Raw genomic sequence first — 24,335 nt, forward strand, 5'->3', positions numbered from 1 at the left:
ACCACTTATGGACCACGGTAAGCTCTTTCTTGGTGATTTTCCTTTGTTTCTCAACAAAAGCGGACGTTTTAGCCAAAAAAAAAAAATGTCCAAAATAGCTCGGGATTGGGGGGTGTCAGAGGTGCGAAATAGCTCGGGATGTGACGGGTTAATTGATAAAAATGGGAACTATGGAGGAGCTTTTACAGAGCTCCAGCAGAATCACAACTATGCTGTACTGTACAGTACTTACTTCTTACCTCAATTATGGGATCTAGGAGTTATTATCCATATGACCGCTCTTGTTTACACTTATCATTGCAGCCCTAGTATAAAATGTTCTCTTACCGTTACAACCCTAATAAGTTCTCAATCATAATTACATCCCTGCTATATAATGTTCACTCATCGTAACAATCCTTCCATATGTTTTACGCTCACAGTTACAGTACTCCTATATATTACTTATTACGACCCTGTTATACGGTAATCATTATCACAGCTCTCGTACACGATATTCACTTCCATGACACCCGTGATGTATGGTACTCACCATTACAGCCCATCCATACGGTATGGCGTTCACTAACCATTACAGCCCTGGTATATGGATTCACTCACCCGTGGCACAGAGGGCGTTGTCGTAGTCCACACCTTCACCTCCATCTGTCCCATCTGATCATAAGAAGCAGACAATCAGACATCTTATTTTGTTTTAGAAGGGGGTCAGAACGACAAACATTACTGAAGCTGAATATTTGTGATGGCAAGAGATAAGGAAAAATAAAATCCTCCTGAACATAGATAATTTATGGCCACATCACTGTAAGAGGTCATTCCCAACCTGAATATAATAGTTTGATGGTATCAAGTAACAACTAAAAAGTTATCATGATTCATAAAACTTTCGGTCTGTTTATCTGCTACCAGACATCCTAATCCAGTAAGGGATGGACTCAGACAGATCGCCTCCATCTCGTCCTATTCTCTGTCCTTTGGCTTCTCTCCCTCCAACTCACACCCCTCTCTCTTATATCTCTACTACATCACCCCGTCACATCTTTGGTCATCCTCTTTTCCTCTCCTTCTGCACCTCACTCACATGAACTTTTCTAGTTAGTTTCTCATTCTCTATCTTCACCACATGGTCAAATCATCTGAAAGTATTTCTTTTAACACTTCCAGTTACATCCACATAAACACCACAACGGTCTTTCCTCATCTATCTTTCTGTCTCTTCATGTAACTCCACATGTTCCCCTTAAATAAACTCATTTACTTTATACGGTCGGGCTTACCGCAAGAATAGGATGACGTCATTATTATATCTTCCCCACCGTTCAGTAACATTCCGCTTTGAGATGACCATTTGCAATGAATGGATTAAAACTAACATTCATTCATCTGCTCAGTGTTATGTTATAACTTTGTTTCACTTCAATGAGACGACATTCTGAAAAACCCTAGGGGATTTTTCTCCTACGGAAGTGGTTATTATAATACATATGCTGGTAGCATAATATAGAGACAGACTTGATTTGCCGTCTGTCACTCTAATTCACTCTGAATGAATACACAGCCACACTTGATTTGTTATATGTTAGTCTAATGTAACCTCAAGCGACAGTCAGTAACACTTACTTTGTTATGACAGACTGATTTTCAATACAAGGAAGCTGTATGGAGAGGCTTAATTTGCCACACACTAGATGGACATTACAACAAGATCTGTCATGCAAACTTACCTATTATTAAGAGAAACTGGGAAGGATACTAAAAAATCACAGCAATGCTGTACCTGCTGTTTGATCAAATTCCGCTACTTCCACTGAAAATGCATCTGCATCAAATTAAAAAAACTTCTTTCCATATTCATGCACATCCATGTACTGATACTGAGACAGATAAGGCATTGTTTCCTAAAATCTCCATTGCAGGAAATTTCATTGTTCACCACCATCACTGGCTCTCCTTTCCTTTCACTGATCCATCTTGTGAACAAGCCTTCACCTTTTCTATCCTTAATGACCTAGAGCAGCTTGTACAACACCCTACCCATATCCCTGGCCGCCTTGGAGAGAGCTCCAACATACTTCACCTCTTCCTTACAACTAATCCTTCTGCATACACTGATAATCTTTTCTCTCCGCTGGGCTCCTCTGATCATAACCTTATTACCTTAACGTGTCTTATCACTCTGGTACGGCCTGTGGACCCTCCAAACAAACGTCGTCTGCAGCACTTTGGAGCTGCAGATTGGGAGGCCCTCAGGCAGTACTTCTTAGATTTTTCATGGAATGATTATTGTTTCCATGGCCGAGAGCCATCTGGGTGTGCCTTGCGCATTACGGAAGTTATTCTCTCGGGCATGGAAGCATACATTCCTATCTCATATCCATTGACTAATGCAAGAAAGCATTAATCCTGTCCGCAATAAGGTGAAGGCCTATAAAAGGTATCGGAGCCAACCCACTTCTGAATCACATCTTTTTTATGTTTCTGCCCGGAATCATGCTAAGTCTGTTCTTCGCTCTGCTAAAAATAATTTCATCCGTACTAAATGCTCTCAACTCTCCAACTCAAATTCTTCCCGCTCCTTCTGGCACCTTGCCAAAAACCCTTCTAACAACTTTACCTCATCGTCCTTCCCTCTTTTCTGTTCTGATGGCTCAGTAGCTATTTCTTCTACTGATAAAGCAGATCTCTTCACTCAGACTTACTCCTCCATTTCCGCCTTAGACGATTCCGGCGCTGTTCCTCCATCACTTCCCCCCTCTGACTTCTTCATGGCTGAGATTAACATTTCTTCAGCTGATCTATTTTCTGCCATCATTGGCCTCAGTACTAACAAGGCATATGTGCCTGATGGATTCCCCCCTGTTGTCCTCAAGAACTTTGCTTCTGTGCTTACATTCTGCTTAAGTAAACTCTTTCGCCTTTGTCTCTTAACTTGTACCTTTCCTTCTTGCTGGAAGTTTGCTTTCATTCAGCCAGTCCCAAAGAAGGGTGACCATTCCAAACCCTCTAACTATCGTCCAATTGCTTTAACATCCTGTGTCTCAAAAGTTTTCAAGTCTATTCTTAACATGAAAATTTTAAAGCTTCTTTCTTATCACATCCTTTTTTCTGATCGTCAGTATGGGTTCCGTCAGGAATGCTCCACTGGCGATCATCTCATCTTCCTTTCAGACTCATGGTTATCCTCCTTTTGGGACTTTGGTGAAAGCTTTGCCATTGCACTTGACATCTCAAAGTCTTTTCATAGAGTCTGGCATAAATCGTTAATTTCCAAACTACCCTCTTACGGTTTCTATCCTTCTATCTGTGTCTTCATCTATAGCTTCCTTTCTGGTTGTTTGGTAGCCGCTGTTGTATTTGGCCATCTTTCTTCTAGATCTGTAAACTGTGGTGTTCCTCAGGCCTCTGTCCTATCACGAACTCTCTTCCTTCTTTCATCAGTGATGTTCTAAGCTGTACGGTACATCTGATCCTTTCCACTCGTACGCTGATGATTCCACACTTAATCTTTCCTTTCGGTTTCTGCAACGTCCATCTCAACAGTTACTGCAACAAACAAGGGATGAGGTTATGGCACACTTAATGTCTGACTTGGCTCGTATCTCTGACTGGGGTAAAAATAATCTGGTTGTTTTAATGCATCAAAGACTCAGTTTTTATATCTATCCACCTGTCAAAATCTTCCACAGGAGTACCCACTAATGTTCAATAATATCCAGCTCAATCCTGCATCATCCTTGAACATGCTTGGAGATTCGTTCACACGGGACTTATCTTCGAAAGATCATATTGCATTTCTTGTAAAATCTGCTTCCAGGAGATTAGGTGTGCTAAGCCGACTCCATGCCTTGTTTTCCCCTGCACAGTTGTTAACTTTATACACGGGTTTTATTCGCCCCTGTTTAGAGTACAACTCTCATGTTTGGGGAGGCTCCTCACATACAGCTCTTCCCAACAGAGTGGAGTCAAAGGCTATTCGTCTCATCAACTCTCCTCCTCTTACTAGCTCCCTTCAACCTCTGTCCCTTCGCCACACTGTTGCCTCTTTATCTCTTTTCTATCGCTACTTCAATAGTCACTGTTATGAAATGTCTGCTTGCATCCATCCACCTCTACGACGGACGCGTAGCACCCGTCTAGCAAAAAACTCTCATCCCTTTTCTGTCCAGCTCTCTAATGCAAGAATTAACCGTTACTCCCCGTCCTTCATTTATTCAACAGGTCAACTCTGGAACCGTCTTCCTCTGTAAATCCTACTCCCCATGATCTCCAGTCTTTCAAACGCAGTTTGTCCAGGCATCACGAAATGAACGGATCTTGAATGTGGCTGTCTTCTGTATAGTTTTTTTTTTTTTTTTTTGAAGGACCGTTTACGGCCTGAGCCTTTGGTTTCTTCTCCCTCGCCTTAAAAAAAAAAAAAAAAATCCCAAAATGTTTTTTCTCACTCTGAGCTTAATCCTGATCAGTACAGTTGACCTGATCGATCAGCCTGAAAGTCGAATAATTTCTTCCCAGACCCACAGAAAATATTTGAACCACTCTTGTTCTAATGGCGCCCACAATAAGTAGGTGGGTTTTAAAGAGAACAGTCGCTGATCTACCGCTGAATGATGCACTCCTCATGTTTGTTCCTGGAACTGCGCTAAAACCGGTTTTCGTTTTGCAAAAAATAACTTTATCCACTCGTAATGTACTGAACTAAGTCAAAGTCTTGTCACTCCCTCTGGCCCTTTGTCACGAAGCCCTTCTGATATCGTTATTCTTTCCTCCTTTACTTTTTTTTTTTTTTTTTTTTATTGCGCCCTGATGGCTTTGCAGCTAATTCTTCCAGCACGAGGCAGAATTCTTTGCTGTAACATATATATATATATATATATATATATATATATATATATATATATAAAATAAAATAAAATATAATATAATATAATATATAAATCTGTAATCTAGACAATCTCGGTACCACCACGCCATCTGCTACCCTTTCCCAAGCTGTTACTGAGATTTCTCCCTAAAATGTTCTTTCAGACCGTGTACAGGAGTAAAGTTGACCAAACTGAATGCAAAATTATCGTGGTATAAGTCTGTCCAGTGTTGCTGGAAATGTATGTACAAGATTTATTATAAGGCAAGGAATAAATCAGAAGGACCGGTGCGTTACGAACAGGGTGGCTGTAGGAATGATGGGGATGTGTGGATCAGTAGTATATGAGATGGACAGTACAGACAGTGCAGAAAGCTGTGAAAAGGAATGTAAGGTAATTGTAGCAGTATGGATGTCGAATACACTCGAAAAAAAAAAGGAGGGGGGGACAAGGAAAGTCCTGTGTGTGTATCGTGTGGAAGAAAAACTGTTGAATGTTGGTAAGAAAAATTATGATGGCATTGAATAGTAAGAGTAAGTACTGACCTAACATTAGTGTTAGTGTGAAACATGGATCATGATGTCCCCATTGCTGTTCAGTATAAATAATGATATGAATATGAGAACGATATTTAAAAATCGAGTTATGGAGAGAGGGATGGATATGGTAATGAATGTTAAAGGGTTTGGCATCTCAAATCTCAAGTACCCTAAGCAGATGATGTTGTGTTATTTTCCAGTAACGAGTAAGGGCTTTGTAGACTGATTCAAAGGCTAGTGCATGTCTGTGAACGTCGTGTTTTAAAAGTTTATGTAGATAAGAACAAGGAAATGGTCATTTATCTGTAGGTGAATCACAACGTAGGATGATCGTGAACGGTGAGAAATGCAAATTGAGGCTGTATACGGCCTAGGCACAGTGACAGAGAAGAGAGGTGCAGTTGAAGTGGAGAGTAGAGTAGTACAGGGAAGGAAGGTGGCTGGTGTTATGAAGGGCTTGATATGAAACAGGTTTGATTGTGGTGGCTGCGAAAGGCTTGTGTGGTGGAGCTTTAGTGCCCACAGCAACATATAGGTGTGAAATGGTGTGTTTCGGTGTGGCATGAAAATTAATCGTCAGGAGTAAGAACAGTGGTAAATGAGGTTAATAAGGAATGTGTGTGTAGTGAGGTGAGTGGTTAAGATAAAAAACAATTGCGTTCTTGAAATATATGCAGTATGACAGTCTGTGGCTATTATAGTTCAGAAGTGTGTGCTTAGATTACACGGTCATATGGAGAAAATGGGTGTGAATCAGGTGGTGAAGACGTTATTACTAGTGAGGGAGCGCAGCGAGCGATGCAAGCAAGCGTAGCTAAGCGATATTTACCTTACGTTCAGCTGATAAATGAGCGGCCCGACACGACCCAGCCCGGCCTGACACGACCCGGCCCGACAGAGATGGTTTTCAGAGACTATTAACTTTTCTACTATGTGAGATAGGAAAGAGATTCTTTCAGCAAATAGTAGATACATTCAATAAATTCTGTTTTTAGCTAAATATTTACTTATAGGCCAATAACAAAGAAACTAATGGGATTCCAAGCTTTCCAAGGGAATGTACCGAGGGTTTCACTTGATATGCTCCACATTGAAAAATCGGTTTAAAAAAGATCTCCTGTTTTGGCACTGTTTCCTTGCACGAATTATAACAAGTAAATATCGGATAATACGCTCACAATTTTACATAGACTTTTTTTTTTCTATGTTTATGGGGTGAAATCAGCAAGGGTGTGTGTGAGTGAGAGATAGTGCAGGAAAATAAATGTTTTAGCTCAATTATTCTTCTATTATTGTTCAGCTACCTCACAAGATATGTTGAAAGTTTACACCAAGATGAAAATTATGATGACAGGTATATGTACAAACGGTCGCTCGCTCGTCACGCGCTCACAATGAGCATTTTACTGGTATAAATGAAGATGGGTGGAGGCATTGTAGGTCAAGCAGATGAACAGATATGGTAATTGGGTGTGTGAGAATGGCAGGTATGGAAGCTGATGAGCTTAGGGAACTGACAGGAAATTGAACTGTTTACTACCCGTTTATAGCTCGATTCCTTAATTGCGGAAGGGGTGGCCACAAACAAATCGCCTCCATGTTATGCTCCCTCTCTCATATACCTCTTCAAACCTTTCCTCCATTTCATCCTCGGTCTTCACCTCTCCTCTCCCTTACACTCCGAGTCAGTCCTTCATTCTCCATTCTCTTTGCATGAACAAATAATCTCAGACTATTTGTGATGCTTTCTAACACTTCCACACGAACACCACACCGCTCCTTCATTTTTCTCCCTCTCCCTCCAAGTATTTCCACATGCTCCTCTCATACAACTTATTTCCATTGCTCTCCTTCTTGACTTCTGTTCTTCCAACAAGTTCCAAGCTTCACTTCCAAACGTAAGAGTAGGGATTGAAATACTGTCATGCAGCGACATTTTTTTATTTTCATACTCTGTTTGTAACCACTGCTCTCACTGGACCTGCAACCTTTCTTCACTGTTATAATTTTTTACGCACTTTATCCTGTAAACTTCCATCCTGGTTCATCACATTACCTATAAATTTGACAACACCCAAATTACCGTCCGGCTGTATTATCCACGCCTAGACTTCATTCTTCGCAAAGACAACACCTTTCATCTTAGTTACATTAACTTTTAGACTCCATTCCTTACATACATTTCTTAACCCATTCACCAAGTCTTGAAATGCCCACCCACCTTTTCCTCACAATGAACTATAAGGTAATTACAATGCAAGCATTTCCAAAACTTACCATCAAAAACCAAGAACACTTCAAAGCGTAATGGTTTCTTGTAACCCAGGAAACCATTATAACGCTGGGTGGTAACCATATAACCAAACAGAGTGACGTGGACTTTGCGGTATCTCTGCTATTGGGGTGGAGGAAAAAAAAAAAAACATCCACTCGGATACCGAATACAGGTCTTCAGGAAAGGAAGACCGGGGTTATGCACCATCAGTAACCTTAAACATGGGTTGATCAACAACAACAATTTTCACAGAGTGGTTACTTAACATCACTACAGTATGCCACTTAGTTACTTAACATCAGTACTGTAAATGCCACTTAGTTATGAAACACACACACCTGGTGGTAGGTGGTGGCGACCATCATCCACTCACTTGATGTAGTGTTGCCTTCTTCTTCCCTCACTTTATCGTTCTTTTTCTACAGTGTCCCGCTTTACTATTTCATTCCAACCTTCCTGTCACTTTTTTGTAGTCTTTTCACTGTAGGTGGCTCTACACCGAGTGACAAGCGTAATAGTTTCTTGTAAACCAGGAAACCATTACAACGCTGGGTGGTAACCATATAACCAAATAAATTTGTCCTTTTTGTATAATAATCAGAATTATGTATGATTTACTTTTTTGTTCTCCCTGTGTGTCAAGTGGGGTTGGTGGAGGATTAGTGCCCCTCCCTGTAAAACAATTAACTCTAAGCCCTTGGCCACCCCGTTTGGGATACATGGCGTCTGGCAATGAATGAATGAATGAAACTTCAAAGCCAGTAAAATGCGCTTTGTGAGCCCGTGACGAGCTAGCGTTTGTATATATGCCTATCACCATAAGGCACACTCTGGGACAAGGGACCACTTAACCTTGTCGAAGTGTAGCGGCCCCAACAATTGGATTAACTGTCCGGAATCTGTCCAGAGATTCTGTTATATGGAGGACAATAGTTATCCAGGAGCATCTAATTGATGGTCCTGCAGAGCTGGGATAGGCCTAGCAAGCCACCAGCTCTTATAATATTGCTCAAGATACGTATGCCGAGCCTCGGAACCCGCGGATTAACCAGTTGACCACCTCTAAGACTGCAGTACGAGTACACTTGTCTTTTCCTTTTCCTTTGTGCAGGAGGTCTGATATCAACTACTCTGGACCTCTGCCTTCCACCAAGGACAATCCCGACATCTTCCATATCCATAAATTCACTGTTTCCCCTCTAGCTTATTGCAACATTTCGCCACATACTCGTACACCATCAAGTCTTGGTGTTTTCCCCGATTTTGACTTTCTTTTATGCCTCATACACTTGCATCATACTAGTTACTTCCTCCCTTCTTGCATCTTACTTCTCTAGGCCATTCCCAACCATTCATACTTACACTGCTTTCGTTCTCCATATTAAACAGCTCCTTAAGTGCTATCTTCAAATGATCATTTTTTATCTCTTCTTCACCACAATTCTGTCATTTTTAATTTTCACCCCTCCACCACTTCCCTTACCACCCTGTCTTATTTCCTTAACCTCCGTCCAAAAATTTTCTCGCATTCCCTTCATTTTACACTCAAATTTCTCCCAAGCTCTTCTATTTTTTTTTTTTTTTACTCTCTCTCTCTTTCTCTGTCTCTCTCCTCTTCTCAACAGATGTCTCTTTTCCTGTCTCCATATCCTTCATTTCTCTGATGCCCCATCAATTAATTATGTTTATTTTGTTTTCTTTTCCACAGCTCGTTTCGCCTATGTAACCCACTATTCAGTTTCTTTCGCCTCACTACTTCTTCTCTTCACCCCACTCACTACCTCACATGCCACACAGATATCTTTTGTAATTATATCTTACACCTTCTCCATCTCTTCCAAACCATATATTCCCACTACAGATGAGCATATGGTGAGTGTTCGGCAGACCTGTTTTTATTCAATGGTTTGATAGTCATCGGACTGACTCTGGCCGATAAGTAATTTGAAGTGTTTTGGTGTGGAACGTTATGGCCGTGAGGTGGAGTCAGGATTCAGAGGCCTTAAATGGTGCGTGGATGAGAGTGTGGCCCACTTAGCTGGGCATGGTGTTGATTAGTTCTCCCTCTGACAGTTTTTTTATTTTTCTTTACTTTTCAAGCTCTCTGGACCTTACGTCTCCCCATCCTTGTGTGGCAAAACGGGGATGGGGATGACGATGATGATCATTTTGGAAAATTCCTGCCAGTGGCGTATCCTTCGCCGGTAGGGATTTGCTACCTTATACTGTGGGACACAAAATAGCTGCACTAACCATCACACCTGCTAACCAACAGACCACAAATGTTTTTGTAAAATAAATACTGTACCCATTGCTACACACAAGAATATGACTAAAAAAATTTACTTAGTGTTAAGTCTAACAAGAATACGCTAAAAATACATATAAGTCGGGCAGGCTGTTCAAAGATTTTTCATGGCAATCAAGGAAAGACTGGGAATAGGAAGGAATATATATATATTTTTTTATAATAATAACTTCATCAAGAATATGCGACAACCCTAAAGTCAGAACACATCCAATGAATGTGTCCCTAAAGTCAGAACACATCCAATGAATGTGTCCCTAAAGTCAGAACACATCCAATGAATGTGTCCCTAAAGTCAGAACACATCCAATGAATGTGTCCCTAAAGTCAGAACACATCCAACGAATGTGTCCCTAAAGACAGAACACATCCAATGAATGTGTCCCTAAAGTCAGAACACATCAAATGAATGCGTCCTTGTTCCAATTTGTAGATTGGAAAAATGGATTATAACAAATTCCATGGAACGTAAATCTAGGAGTAAGAAAAAGAAAGGATTATGTTAAGTTCTGAATGGAGGGATAATACAGAGCTTCTTGGATAAGGGAGCAAACGAATGCAGAGGATTAAAAATGCATGAATGAATGTGAGGTCACGATATACGTAGAGCAGATAATAGATGGAGAAACAGGGTAAGCAAGTGGCAACCAAGGGATGGAGTGAGAGGATGAGACGAAGCAAAAAATGGGGCAGTTACATTCGGAGATTTGCAGGGATTGTATTGATCAGGATAACAGCCAACTGGTCAGAGAGAAAACGAAGAGTGGTCCTTGTCTTGTAGTGGACTAACTTAATCTGTTGATTATGATGATTTATGGACGATATGATATATATGATATATGATATGATATATGATATGTGATATGATATGGCTTGGTATGATATTTAAAATTTGATATGATATATGATATGTTATATATGTGATACAATATAGGTATGATGATGATGATGATGATGAAAATGATTTAATGTACTGTATAATAATGAACGGTTTAAGAAATTCCTGAGGACACATTCGGTGTCCGTGGAACTATTATCTTATTAGTGTAAGATGTTTATGTGTCTTCTAACCGCCGAGGTTGCCAGTAGGGGGTATTAGCAACCTTGGTTGTATACCAGTAGCCTGCTGCCTCAGCCACCTCTACATAATGGGCACGCACCGCCATGAATCGTGTTGCTAACCAGGACCCAGCCAGCAATCAGAGGGCTCCCATCAGGTCTAAAGAGATGTTTAACACTCCTGCCTCAGCCAACCTCACGTTACATGGCAGCGTAGACACACACAAACAGGTTCTGCACGTTACTAGTCCTGCCAATATTACTTGAAACGACGACTCAGCTGAGCAGCACACACAAACCTAGTCCGGCCATGCCTATTACTGTTGTAACTTTCATTACCTTTCACTATGACTCAGCTGGACACTCCTCGTCATCACTGCCAGTCTTGCTTGTACCACCTTCGACCAGACCGGCACACCTATGCTCGAGCGTGCAGCTTTGCTGTGAACGCCAGATTATTCAAGGTAGAGAGGTGGCCTGCAGTCCTACCGGACCCAGTTTCAAATCCCGGGTGGGGCAGGGAACAGTTTAAGGGTTTGAATTTCATATAATCAGACTTTACCGATCTATCAGAAGACCCGCCGACATGTCGTAAAAATACCCCCACTAACACAAATACACCAGTCCTGTATGAGACAGCCCTAGCATGTATTCAATATGGACGGTGGGTGTTAGCCCCGAAGTGGTGACATGTAGAGGTTTATGGTATGTAGGAGCACTACTGGGCCTTGACAGCAGGCTGTGAAGCCTATGCCCAGAGTCGGTCACATGAAAAAAAAAAAAAAAAAAGCTGTGTATTTTTGAGAATTCCATAATGAGAAGCGACATAATACTTCCAATTAGTGTCACAGTTTAATGTAACATTGACATTTGATTGCCGTCGGTGAACTCAGCAGTGTCCATTCTCAATGGTATTTTATGGTATTAGTTAACATGTCCGACTACAGATAGAGTGATAGTTTTAATAAATGATTAGATAATATTTGAACATGACTATTTTACCCTTGAAAATCGCTAAACCGATGTCCGCCTGAGTGATGTTAAATCTCATTAGATCAATACAAGTGTGTGTGTGTGTGTGTGTGTGTGTGTGTGTGTGTGTGTGTGTGTGTGTGTGTGTGTGTGTGTATGAGTGTGTGTGTGTGTGTGCATGTGTGTGTGTGTGTGTGTGTGTGTGTGTGTGTGTGTGTGTGTATGTGTGTGTGTGTGTGTGTGTGTGTGTGTGTGTGTGTGTGTGTGTGTGTGTGTGTGTGTGTGTGTGTGTGTGTGTGTGTGTGTGTGTGTGTGTGTGTGTGTGTGTGTGTGTGTGTTTGTGTATGTATATGTGAGTGTGTGTGTGTGTGTGTGTGTGTGTGTGTGTGTGTTACTTACTGTGGTCCTTCACGTGGGCGTCGGGGTCCTCAGACACAATGGTTACTGTGTCTCTGCTCTCCTTGTCACAGCTTCCGTAACTCATGTCTTATGTGAGTTAGGTCCGACCACTGGCCTTTGTCTCTTACGGTGCATAAACCACAGATCCTACTGCCGATCAGGAAAAACAAGCACGATTGTTTCTATGAACTTTGCCTTATCTGACGTTTACTGATTACTTCATCTATATGAGTGAACTGCGGCAGTGAGCTAAAATGTCCATATAATGCTCAGTGGTCAACGTACATAGCTGCTGTGCTTCAGTGGGTTAAAGCACTTTAAAGGGGTGAGACCTAAACACTGCTCACATAGTACCACTCAAGGATGAGCAGTGCTGGTCACTTTCGCCATAAATGTCGGGCCTGAGTAGCCTAGACCTCGAGACGAACGTTTGTGATGAGGCAAAGAACAGAATGACAGAAAAATAGAATTTGACTCGAGGTTTACTGCGCAGCTAACGTTCAACGGCCACTTATTCTTGAAAATTTGTTTAACTCTGCAAAGCTCGGATTTCACTCGCGATAAGTAAACTGATTGGAATGTGTGTTCCACTGCGTTATAGATCTCTGAGCAGTTAACTAAAAAAAAAAACTCAAGTTCAGAACAGACACGAATAAATTTTAGAAACAGAAATGAAAAATTTGTAGTTTTTCTTGAATCTTACTAAGTGAGGCGACAATGACCACTTCTTTGAAACTGGAATAATTGGACTCATATCGGTAGATTACTTTCTTTTCCGGTTAGTATTAATGAGTCATGTGGCTACACAATATACTGTAATTTCAGGGAATATTCACCAGCCTTCACCAGCCAATACATCAATGAATACCTGTGTGATGAACATGAACTGATACCGTTTGGTTGGGAAATGAAATTCTTACTGGCCAATCTCTAGCCACAGCGCGTAGATCGATACAACCCAGACATTACGAAATCTAAAATTGCTAGTCAAACACTTGCAGCTGTGCAGAGAAATATACCTTACAGCCCAGATTTTACGTGTGTCGTCGAGTTCTTTATTCGATTATTTATTTTCTTATACAGTGAAGAAAGAAGCAAAGACTTAAAACCTACAAAGTGTTCCCTTACAATAAAAATGAAGAGCTACTCATTTCAAGTTGCCTGGACACATTGTGCTCAAAAGACTGGAGGTCACAGGCAGAGAGAAATACTGACAAGGAAAAGCAGTTCAGATTTGTCCTGCTGTGTACAAAGATGAATGAGAAATCGGTTAACTCTTCCATTAGAAAACTGGACAGAATAAGGGTGACAGTGTGTTCCCAGGCCGGTTCTACGCACTCCCTGTTAAGGGGGAAGGGTGCATACAGACAGTTCAGAAGAGCAGAGGCCACTGAAGTATCAGTAGAAAGACTTGGTATGGTAAAAATACCTTTGACTCCACCATATCTAAAAGATAAGTATGTATGGAGGCCCCATACATAAAGGATGTACTCCACAAAGGGACGTACTCTGTAAAAAAGACATAACTGCGCAGGGGTAAAGAAGGCACGGAGTCGGCTTAGTACACCTAATCTCTTGGAAGCAGAGTTTGCAAGAGATGTAATGCGATTTTTCCATAGATTCCGAGAGTATGAAACCCCAGATATTGAAAGAGAATGAATGGATGAATATTAAAGGATACTCATAAAGGACATTTTGACTGGTCGAAAATTACGGGAGCTGAGATTTTGATGGATTAAAAACAGTAAGGTTTCTCTTACCTCAATCAGATACAGCAGTCAAGTCAGAAATTAGGTGTGTCATAAACTCATCCATGAATCCTGAAGTAACTGCTGTGATGGACGTTGTGAGAAGCGAATGCAAGAGTGAATGGTGAAGTCACAAGCAAATAACTGGACAGGGATATACGTGCTGCTTGGAATCTCACTGATGAAAAGAGGGAAGGGAGTTGGTGACAAGACAGAGTCCTGAGGAACACCGCTATTGACAACTTTAGAAAAACTGTGGCCCTCTACAACACCAGCTATAAAACGACCAGAAAGTAAGTTTGAGATGAAGGTACAAATTGAACGATAGAAACATTAAGAGCAATGTTTCGAAACTAAAGATTTGTGCCAGACTCAAGCGAAAGCCTTAGAAATGTCATGTGTAATACTCAGGCATTCACCGATATCCCCAAAAGAGGACGACCAAGTATTAGAAATAATGACGAGATGTTCACCATTGGAGCCTCCCTGGTGAAATCCATACTAGATGCTGGAAAGAAGGTTATGCTAGGAGAGGTGTTTTATACACATACATACACACACACACACACACACACATATATATATATATATATATATATATATATATATATATATATATATATATATATATATATATATATATATAATATGTGTGTGTGTGTGTGTGTGTGTTCTTACCTAATTGTTCTTACGTCATTATATCTTTACAGGAATAAGTCAAGCTCGTACTGTCCCGTGTCATAAACCATATTTATCGTACATATCCTTAAATTTGTGAATTGTTTTGGCACACACTATTTTATTCGGTAGTGCATTCCATTGATCAATTGCTCTGTTTCGGAAACTGAATTTCCTTACGTCTTTATGACCTCTCTTCTTATGAAGTTTTTTGCAGTGTTCTCTTGCTGATGCTTCTCCATATGTTAAGTAATCATTTATGTCTATTTTCTCCTTCCCTGATATGCACTTATATAGCATTATCATGTCACCTCTTTTCCATCTCTCCTGTAGTGTTGGTAGATTCAGTTTATTTAGTCTTTCTTCGTAGCTTAGGTCCCTTAAGCTTGGTATCCATCTTGTAGCGGCCCTTTGAACTTTTTCAATCTTGTCTATGTATTTTTTGAGATGAGGACTCCAGACTACTGATGCATATTCCAGGGTTGGTCTAATGAATGATCTTATCCTTCTTAGCATATCTTCATTTATGTATGTGAAAACTATTCTCATATTTGCAAGCAGTGTATACATGTTCCGTACCTTCTCGCTGATGTGGTCAGCCGGAGATAGTCTGTTATTGATAATCACACCTATGTCCTTCTCTCTTTCTGATGTGTTATAGGGTTTCATTTCCTAACTTATAATCCCAATCAGGTCTTTTTCCACTTTTACCAAACTTGATTACATGAGACTTGTCCACATTGAATTCCATTTGCCATGTATTACTCCATTCATGAAGTTTATTTAATTTTTCTTGTAGCTCTTTACAAGAGTCTGTGTTAGTAATTCTCCTTTGTATTTTTGCATCATCTGCAAACATATTGAGATAGCTCTCATTTCCAGTGTTACTGTTTATATCATATATATACACTAAAAACATGAATAGTGGCAGCACTGAACCCTGTGGTACTCCACTAGTCACTTCTTTCCATGATGAGTAGTTTCCTCTTAGTACAGTTCTCATTTCTCTTTTTCTGAGAAAATCTTGCATCCAACAAAACAGTTTGCCTCGAATTCCTCCTTGATGGTACAGTTTCCATAAAAGTCTTTGGTGTGGTACTGTGTCAAATGCTTTCTTGAAATCTAAATAGATACTGTCCACCCATCCTTCTCTTTCCTGTATTGTGTTTGTTACTCTGTCATAGTAGCTCAACAGATTAGTAACACATGATTTTCCTTTTCTGAAACCAAACTGTCTTTCTGTTATCATACTGTGGTCTTCTAGATGATTTACCCAAGCTTTTCTTATAAGCTTCTCTAAGACCTTGCTTACAACACTGGTCAGTGATACTGGTCGGTAGTTGAGTGGATTTTGTCTATTTCCTTTCTTGAATAAGGGGACAATATTTGCTTTCTTCCAATATCAGGTAGTTTACCTTGACTCAAGGATTTCTTGAAAATTAAAAATAATGGTTTACTTAACTCCTTTGCACATTCTCGTAGTACCCAACATGAAATTTCATCAGGACCACTTGTTTTCCTCTGTCTAATTTACTTAACTCCTCCTGTATTACTTTTTCTGATATTTGTATATCTGGTAGTATGTTTGGACATGCATGTTCCACATAGTCCCTCTTAAATTTTTTTTCTTCTGTAAAAACTAATTGGAAATTCTTATTTAGCGCTTCACAAATATCTTTCTCCTGCGTATAAGTGATTCCCACGTCCGTAATGGATTGTATTATATCTTTTACTTTGGTTTTGTTTCTGATTTAGCTTAAAACAGCTTTGGTTGATCATTACTTTTATTTATTATATCCTTCTCAAACATTTTTTGGGCTTCCCTCCTTATTCTTGTATAATCGTTTCTTGCCTGTTTGTAATTATTATACGCCCTTTGACTATTGTGTCTTCTGTATCTATTCAACAACAAATCTCTTCTTTCTTTTGATTTTTTACATTCTGTATTGAACCATTTCTGTATTTTCTTATCTGCTTCTTTGTGCTGTGGGATGTACTTCTGGACTCCTATTTCATAAAATTCACAGAATTTTTTATATACAGCATTTAAATCTTGTCCTCTAAGCTCTTTTTCCCAATCAACTTCTAAGAAATCTTCTTTAGGTCTTGATAATTCCCTTTTATAGTTTAGGCTCTTTTTGTAACTTTCATTGCTGTTAACTATGTCATATCCTCTCCAGAAGTTGTTTTTTAGTACTGCATGATCGCTTTTGCCGAGTGGAGGGTAATATATGAAACTGTCAATATCATTTTCTTGCCTAGTAATTATTAGATCTAGCACTGAAGGTACATCGAGTCCTCTTTTTCTGGTGGCTTCCCTCACATGTTGCGTTAGGAAAAGCTCTTGCACGAGATCCAGGAGCTTTTGGTCCCAACAGCTTTCTTGGCTAATTATATCTAGAGGATTCCAATTTATATTTGTATTAAAATCTCCAGTTAGTATAATTCTTTCCGATTTCTCTTCCTTTTTATGTAGTAATTATCTTAAACTCTGAATTGGACTCTACCAGGTCCTCATATTCGTCTCTTTCCCATGTGTTTGATCTGGGTGGCATGTACAAATTGGCTACAATTACTTTCCCTTCAGATGTGTTGATCTCTACTGCAATCAGTTCTACTTGTGATGGAATATCTAGTTTTATTTCATTGACTTTGAGATTTTTCTTAGTTAATATGATAATTCCTCCTCCTTTTTTTAAATTTCTGTCTCTTCTCCATATATTGTATTCCTCTAAGTTTAGTATGTCATTGGATATCCTTGGTGTTAATTTTGTTTCGGTTAGGCATGTTATTTGTGGTTCATTTTCTCTGACATAATCATTCATCTCTAGTAATTTAGATACCATTCCATCCACATTTGAGTACATCAACTTTATCATCCTGTTTATATATTTGTCATGACATGGTTTTACTACCTTCCTCCTTTTTATTCCATCCTGTTTGTGTACCACTTTCGTACCTGCAATCCTAGTACTTTGTAAAAAAATTTGTTCTTCTCCTCTTCTGATCTTCCCTCATTTTTTGTTTTTGTTCCTCCCTCTTCTCTTTCAGAAATTCCAGTTCCTCTTGTGTTACGCATCTTTTTATCCATACATTTTTGAACTCCTCTTTTTCCATAAGATTCTTTGCATTTTTTAGTATCTCCTCCAGTGTTTACACTCTGGAAAGTCACTTTTAGAGGTCTTGTCTTGCTTTTCTCGTATTTCCCTAACCTTTTGTGTTCCTCTATGTCTTAACTACAGATTTCCTCTGATACTTCTTTCAGTAAGCTCATTCCATTTGCAATCTCCTTTTTGTCTCTTGTGATCTTGTTTTTTACTTCTTCCTCTTCTATACCAGTGATTACTATCGATTTGTTTATATCTACTGAATCTCTGACTAACTTTGGATTGTTTTGGATTATTCTTTTCACTTCCTGTTTAATGCTTTTTTCCTCCACCCTTGTATCTAAGTCTTTCTTTACTTTCACCATTTCAGCATACGTGATTTCCACATCATTTTTGTAGCTTTGCACAGCTTCATTCACCTGTGTTATCTTCTACTCAATATCACTGCTTTGGTCTATCAGACTGTTTACTTGCCTAATTGTCTCTGTATTAATTTTGAACTCTTCCATAACACTCTCGTGATTGACTACTGTACTTGCCATTTCATTCATTTTCTTCCTAAGTGTACTCAGTTCCACTGTTAGTTCACTGATGGTTGTGTCTTTCTTGTTGGCCTCCCTTCCTAGTTTTTCTATTTCTTCCTTTTGCAAGTGCATCTGCTTCTTTATTTCATCAATTTCATTTTTGAAAGCCATTTCTAGTTTGTGTACACGTTCAACTAGTCCATTGTGAGTCTCCACTTCAACCAGTTCTTGGTAGAAATCATTTTGCTTTCTACCTATCCCTTTTCTTTTCCAAATTTGCTTTACTAAAGTATGTGTCCATTTTGCAATACATGTACTTACATTCTCCGTGCAGCTGTAGTCTAAACAAACCTCAGTTGACTGAGCGCATTCTTTCGCCTCTTGGTTCTGTTTTCTGTTTGAACAAGTCTTGTTTAAACTTCTTATTTTTTTTTCTTTTAATAATGAAACATCATTTAGTCTAACCTGGTACAGAGCTTGACTCATATAAAGATACTAATTTAGGTAATGCCACTGGCCGTGCTGGTTCGGTACGGAGCGCTGACGTCACACGTCTGCTATCTCTGAATCCCACTGTGTGTGTGTGTGTGTGTGTGTGTGTGTGTGTGTGTGTGTGTGTGTGTGTGTGTGTGTGTGTGTGTGTGTGTGACAGAGACTTTTACTTGATAACCTTAATCATGGGGAAAGGAAAAATATGATATTTAAAGTGGCAAATAAGAAGAAGAGGGATAATCGGGATCTTATATGTGAGCAGAGTGTGAAGAATGATGAAGGAAGGGTAGTGGTGAACAGTGGGGATATTAAAGATGCATGGAGAAAGCATTATAGCCGGCTGTTGAATGAGGAGTTTGAGTGGGACAGGAAAGGTTTGGAGCCAGCAAATCCAGTGTTTGGCCCTTGGCCTTTGATTGACGCCGCTTCTGTGAGTGAGGCAATAGGCAGGATGAAGGTGGGGAAGGCAGCAGTTGTGTCTGGGTTGACTGCCTAAATGTTGAAGGCCTCAGGAGATATAGGGGTGAGGTTAGTCACTGAACTGATAAATATGATTATTTATGAGTGTGTTGTCCCAGATGATTGGTTGAAGAGTGTATATGTAAATGTCTATAAAGGAAAGGGTGATGCTCTGGAGAGTTGATATTATAGAGGTATAAAGCTTTTAGATCAGATAATGAAGGTAGTGGAGAAATGTTTAGAAGCTATTATTAGAGAAAGAGTGAATATTGATGACAGCTTCAGGAAGCATATATTGGGAAGAAAAGGGATCTGTATTTTGTTTTTGTTAATTTGGAAAAGGCCTTTGACAGAGTCCCTAGAGAGATGGTGAAGTGGGCAATGAGAAAGCTTGGCTTGGAGGAGTGGCTGCTTAGGGTGGTTATGGCTATGTATGTGGGTGCTCTCACCCAATGAGAGTGAATGGAGATTTGAGTGATGAGTTTTCCGTGAATGCTGGTGTGCATCAGGGGTCGGTTTTGAGTCCCATGTTTTTTTTCATGGTACTTGAAGCCCTCTCACGTGACTTCAGAAACGGACTCCAGTGGGAGAGGTATGCTGATGATTTGGTGCTGACTGCATACAACGAGAGGGAGGCAGAGGAAAGATTTAGAAAGTGGAGAGATGGTATGGGGCACAAGGGCTTAAGGGTAAATGCAGATAAAATAAAAGTGATGATATCTAGGGTTGGTGGCGGTACTGTCAATGGCGAGGGAGAGTGGCCATGTGCAGTTTGCCACAAGGGCGTGGGAAGTAATTCCATCTTGTGCAGTGTTTGTGATAAAGGGGTTCACAAGAGATGTAGTGGTATCAGAGGATGACTGCGAGATAATGCTGATATTATATGAATGGCGTGTCGGGGAGAGCAGGTGGAGATCGTCAGGCGGGAAAGGATTGAACTTGCTGGTGAGTCTCTTGAATGTGTAGAAGAGTTTTGTTATTTGGGAGACATGTTGTGTGCTGGAGGTGGGGCTGGAGCTAGTTCTGTGGCCAGGGTGAGAAGCGGTTGGAAGAAGTTCAGGGAGCTGTTCCCTCTCCTGACACTGAGAGGACTTTCACCACGTGCTAAGGGGTCTTTGTATGCAACATGTGTTAGGAGTGCAATGCTGTATGGTAGTGAGACCTGGGCAGCAAGGGAGGAGAATATTCGCAGGCTCAGACATACAGTAATGGCAATGATTAGGTGGATGTGCAGTGTGTCCCTGCGTGCAAAGTCTGGGGGGGCTGGGTTTACGATGGAAGAGCTGAGAGGAAGGATGGGACTGGGGTGTATTGGTATTCTGATGAGGAGAGGTAGATTGAGATGGTTTGGGGCATGTGGAGAGGATGTGGGATGATAATTGGGTGCAGAAGGTGATATGTGTTAATACTAGGGGTGGGGTTATGAGGGGTAGACCGACAAACACATGGGACGAGGTTATTAAGTGTGACCTCAGGGTTAAAGGACTGAACAGGGAGGCTGCAATAGATCATGCAGCATGGACAGCCATCATTAGGTGACCAAGGTCGACACATGCAATACACACACACACACACACACACACACACATATATATATATATATATATATATATATATATATATATATATATATCCAGACTCCTCAATCACGTTCGGGGTGGCCACAGACAAATAGCCTCCATGTCGCCCTGTCCCCCGCCATTTCACTGCCCTGCTCCCAACTCACACCCCCCTCTCTCATATACCTCTCCTCCCCATCCCTCCATCTCATCCTCAGCCTCCCCCTCACTCTCCCCCCTCCACCTCACTCACATACACTCTCTTCGTCAGTCTTTCACCCTCCATCCTCTCCACATGGCCAAACCACCTCAGTGTTTTCCTCCTAACGCTTCCTATTACATCCACATCAACACCACAACGCTCCTTTATACCCTCATTTGTCAGCCTGTCTCTCCATGTGACTCCACAAGCTCCTCTTAAATAACTCATTTCCACTGTTGTGCCCTTCCAACAACTTCCAAGCTTCACTTCCATACGTTAGAGTTGGTATCGCAGTACTGTCATGTAGTAACTTTTTCACTTCCATGCTCACTTCCCTGTTTCTTATCACTGCTTTCAAGGAACCAGCAACCTTTCTTCCCTGCTGTACCTTTTCAAGCACTTCACCCTCCAAACCTCAATCCTTACTCATCACACTACCCAAGTACTTAAAGATACTCACATTTTCCAATTCCTCACCATCCAACCTCGCTGTACATTCACTGCCTTCACCTCTCTCAAAGACCATCACTTTACTCTTCCCTACATTCACCTTTAGATTCCGTTCTTACACACTCTCCCAAACTCATCCATCAAGCCTCTGTGGTACAGCGGTAGAGTCTGCATTTTTGTACACGGGTGAGCCAGGGTTCGCGCCCCGCCAGGGTAATAAACTTTGGGAGTGTTCACCTGGCCATGTACTGCATTGGCAGACGCAAAGGATGCTGTGGTTGAACCAGTGTCACTTTTTATAAAGTATGCTTCCACCCAGTTGGTTTGCGCGGGCCAATTACACTTGGTTCAGACTACACACATATCCAAAGCCACTCCAAGACTACAATTACACTTATGAGCACTTCTAACCCTACATACAATCTCTACTAGGCAGCCTAAGCCACTTAGTAGAGATACATTGGCTGTATCGTCCCGACTTCGGTCGGTATAGGCCGGTCCTGCAGTGGATACTGAAATGGCTAATTATGATGGTGATATATATATATATATATATATATATATATATATATATATATATATATATGTGTGTGTGTGTGTGTGTGTGTGTGTGTGTGCCTTTTCTAACTCATCCTAGGCTATTTAATGGATTTGAATTAAGCATTTACGAGATGCAGAGGGTGCGTGATTGTCTGGTGGAGGAAGGAGAAAAAGTGGGATTGGTATTAAATTGTGAGAGACTGAAATTATAAATATGAAGGAGGAGAACCAAACCGATTGTGTGATTGGGAGTAATGTGGTGAAGAATGTAGAACATTTTTAATATCTGGGAACGATTGTATCATATGATGGTTCCTTAAACAATGATACTGAGGAGTGGATTAGACTGGCTTGGCGAGCTTTGGGAATGTTGAAATTTGTTTGGAATAATAATATGCTTTCGGTATATACTAAAGTAAAAATTTACAAATCCATGGTTAGACCAATTTTAATTTATGGGCATGAGTCATGGTACAGTACAATTGCAACAGATCAGAAAGTATCAGGATTTGAAAATAAAATACTGACAAGGATTCTTGGGGTAAAGTGGCAAGATAGACTTACAAATGAAAGAGTAAGAGATATTACGAGAGTGGGACCACTTGATGAATATGTGAGACAGTCTCGCTGGAAGTGGCTGGGGCACATATATAGAAAAGAAGGCAGTTTAATACAGAATGTGCCAGATTGAACTGCTAGAGGAAGAAGATGTAGAGGTAGGCCGAGGGAAACCTGGTTGAGGACAATGAATACAGAAGCAGGAGAGGAGTGTTGGTGGGACCTGAAGGAGATTGCAAGAGACAAGTATTGGTGGAGAAAATTCAACGAGGCCCTGTACATCCCGTGGGGTGCCACAGGAAATGATTGATTAATTGATTGATTGATTGAAAATTCTCCGGTGAGATCGTCTGGTTACTCTAAGGGTCTTTGACAATATGCAATTTTCCAGCCATGATTTTTAGGAGGATCTGCCTTCTTACCAAAATCTCAGGAATAATGAAAGAAGGGAAGATATGGTTTTGTTCTCTTAGTATATCACGGACAATGGACTCTCATCCATAATGCTATATTTGAGAAACGTGATCCCCCAATGATTCTTGGGGGTCAGCCCCCTCCCCCAAATACACAAAATTAGAAACAAGGCCATGCGAGCACATGGATTTCAGTGAAACTTCTCAGGTCAGTTTCTTTGGTTCCCTGATAATGTTCTCTGCTATATACTCGTATAATTTTCCATCACAATTTATGGGGGAGTCAATCTTCCCTAAACAAGATACATAATAGAAGGAGGAGGGCAGATATCAAGTACATGTTGTAGAGTGGTGTCCCATTCACTAACTACTACTACTACTACCACCACCTCCGCCACTCCTCCTCCTCCTACGACAACTACTACTATAACGACTTATTGTGTGTATCCTGCCAGGGACATCATCCCTTTACATACGCCACTACTGCGATCATGCAACTTTTGTATCGGAATACTACATTTCTTAAGACCCAGTAACATTATTTTTTAACTCTTTTATTTCATTATGCATATCGCAAGTTTGGGTATGAAGTTTTTATTTTCCCTAGAATTCACAGGAAGAAACTGCACATCTAGTTTATTTTGAAACACATTTTCAATATGCTCTGTATTTGTAGCTCCGATTACTTGGTTTCATATACTTTCAAGCATAGAAATATATACCGATGCTAACAAGTATATTAATACTGTAGATTCACTTTCATGGTGCCTCTGGTACTTCCCTGCTCGACTTGAGACCAAGGCTCGTTTATATCCTTTAGTACGTTGCTTGTGCAGAGTATGACGATATTGGAAAAGATTCTGTAACACAGAGGAAGGCAGGAAGGTGCAATAATCAAATAAATTACTTGGGAAAAGATGCTAATGAGCTTTGCTACCCGACAAGAATACGGGCCTAAGTTCAAAGTGGGAAGAGAGTGGTCACCTTCATGTTAAATATATCTGGCTTGGAATCAGTACAACTCTGTTAAGAAACCTGTACAGCACCTAAGATGGAAGGCACATCAAAAATCCGTACTGCACATCGAAAATTTGTACTGCATATCCAAAATTCGTATTACACAAAAAAAAATTGTACTGAACAAAAAATTAGCACTGAGCATCAAAAATTCGTACCGAGCATCAAGAATTC

The 24,335-nt window shown here is 40.4% G+C and overlaps 1 protein-coding gene across 1 annotated transcript in view; it reads right to left on the reverse strand.

The window, feature by feature from the left end:
* The window catches only part of LOC145395275 (synaptic vesicle glycoprotein 2B-like), a 122,415-nt gene extending 109,916 nt beyond the window's left edge, over positions 1 to 12,499 (reverse strand). Inside the window, exons 1-2 of the mRNA XM_080268955.1 lie at positions 12,415 to 12,499; positions 601 to 654 (exon numbers count right to left, since the gene is read on the reverse strand). Coding sequence (XP_080125081.1) covers positions 601 to 654; positions 12,415 to 12,499 — 139 coding nt within the window. The remainder of the gene's footprint in view (positions 1 to 600; positions 655 to 12,414) is intronic.
* Between the last annotated feature and the right edge of the window lie 11,836 nt (positions 12,500 to 24,335).

Source organism: Coenobita brevimanus, chromosome 30, assembly GCF_032717465.1.
Source record: "Coenobita brevimanus isolate Jiangsu-jjx chromosome 30, ASM3271746v2, whole genome shotgun sequence".
In the NCBI taxonomy this organism is placed as follows: domain Eukaryota; kingdom Metazoa; phylum Arthropoda; class Malacostraca; order Decapoda; family Coenobitidae; genus Coenobita; species Coenobita brevimanus.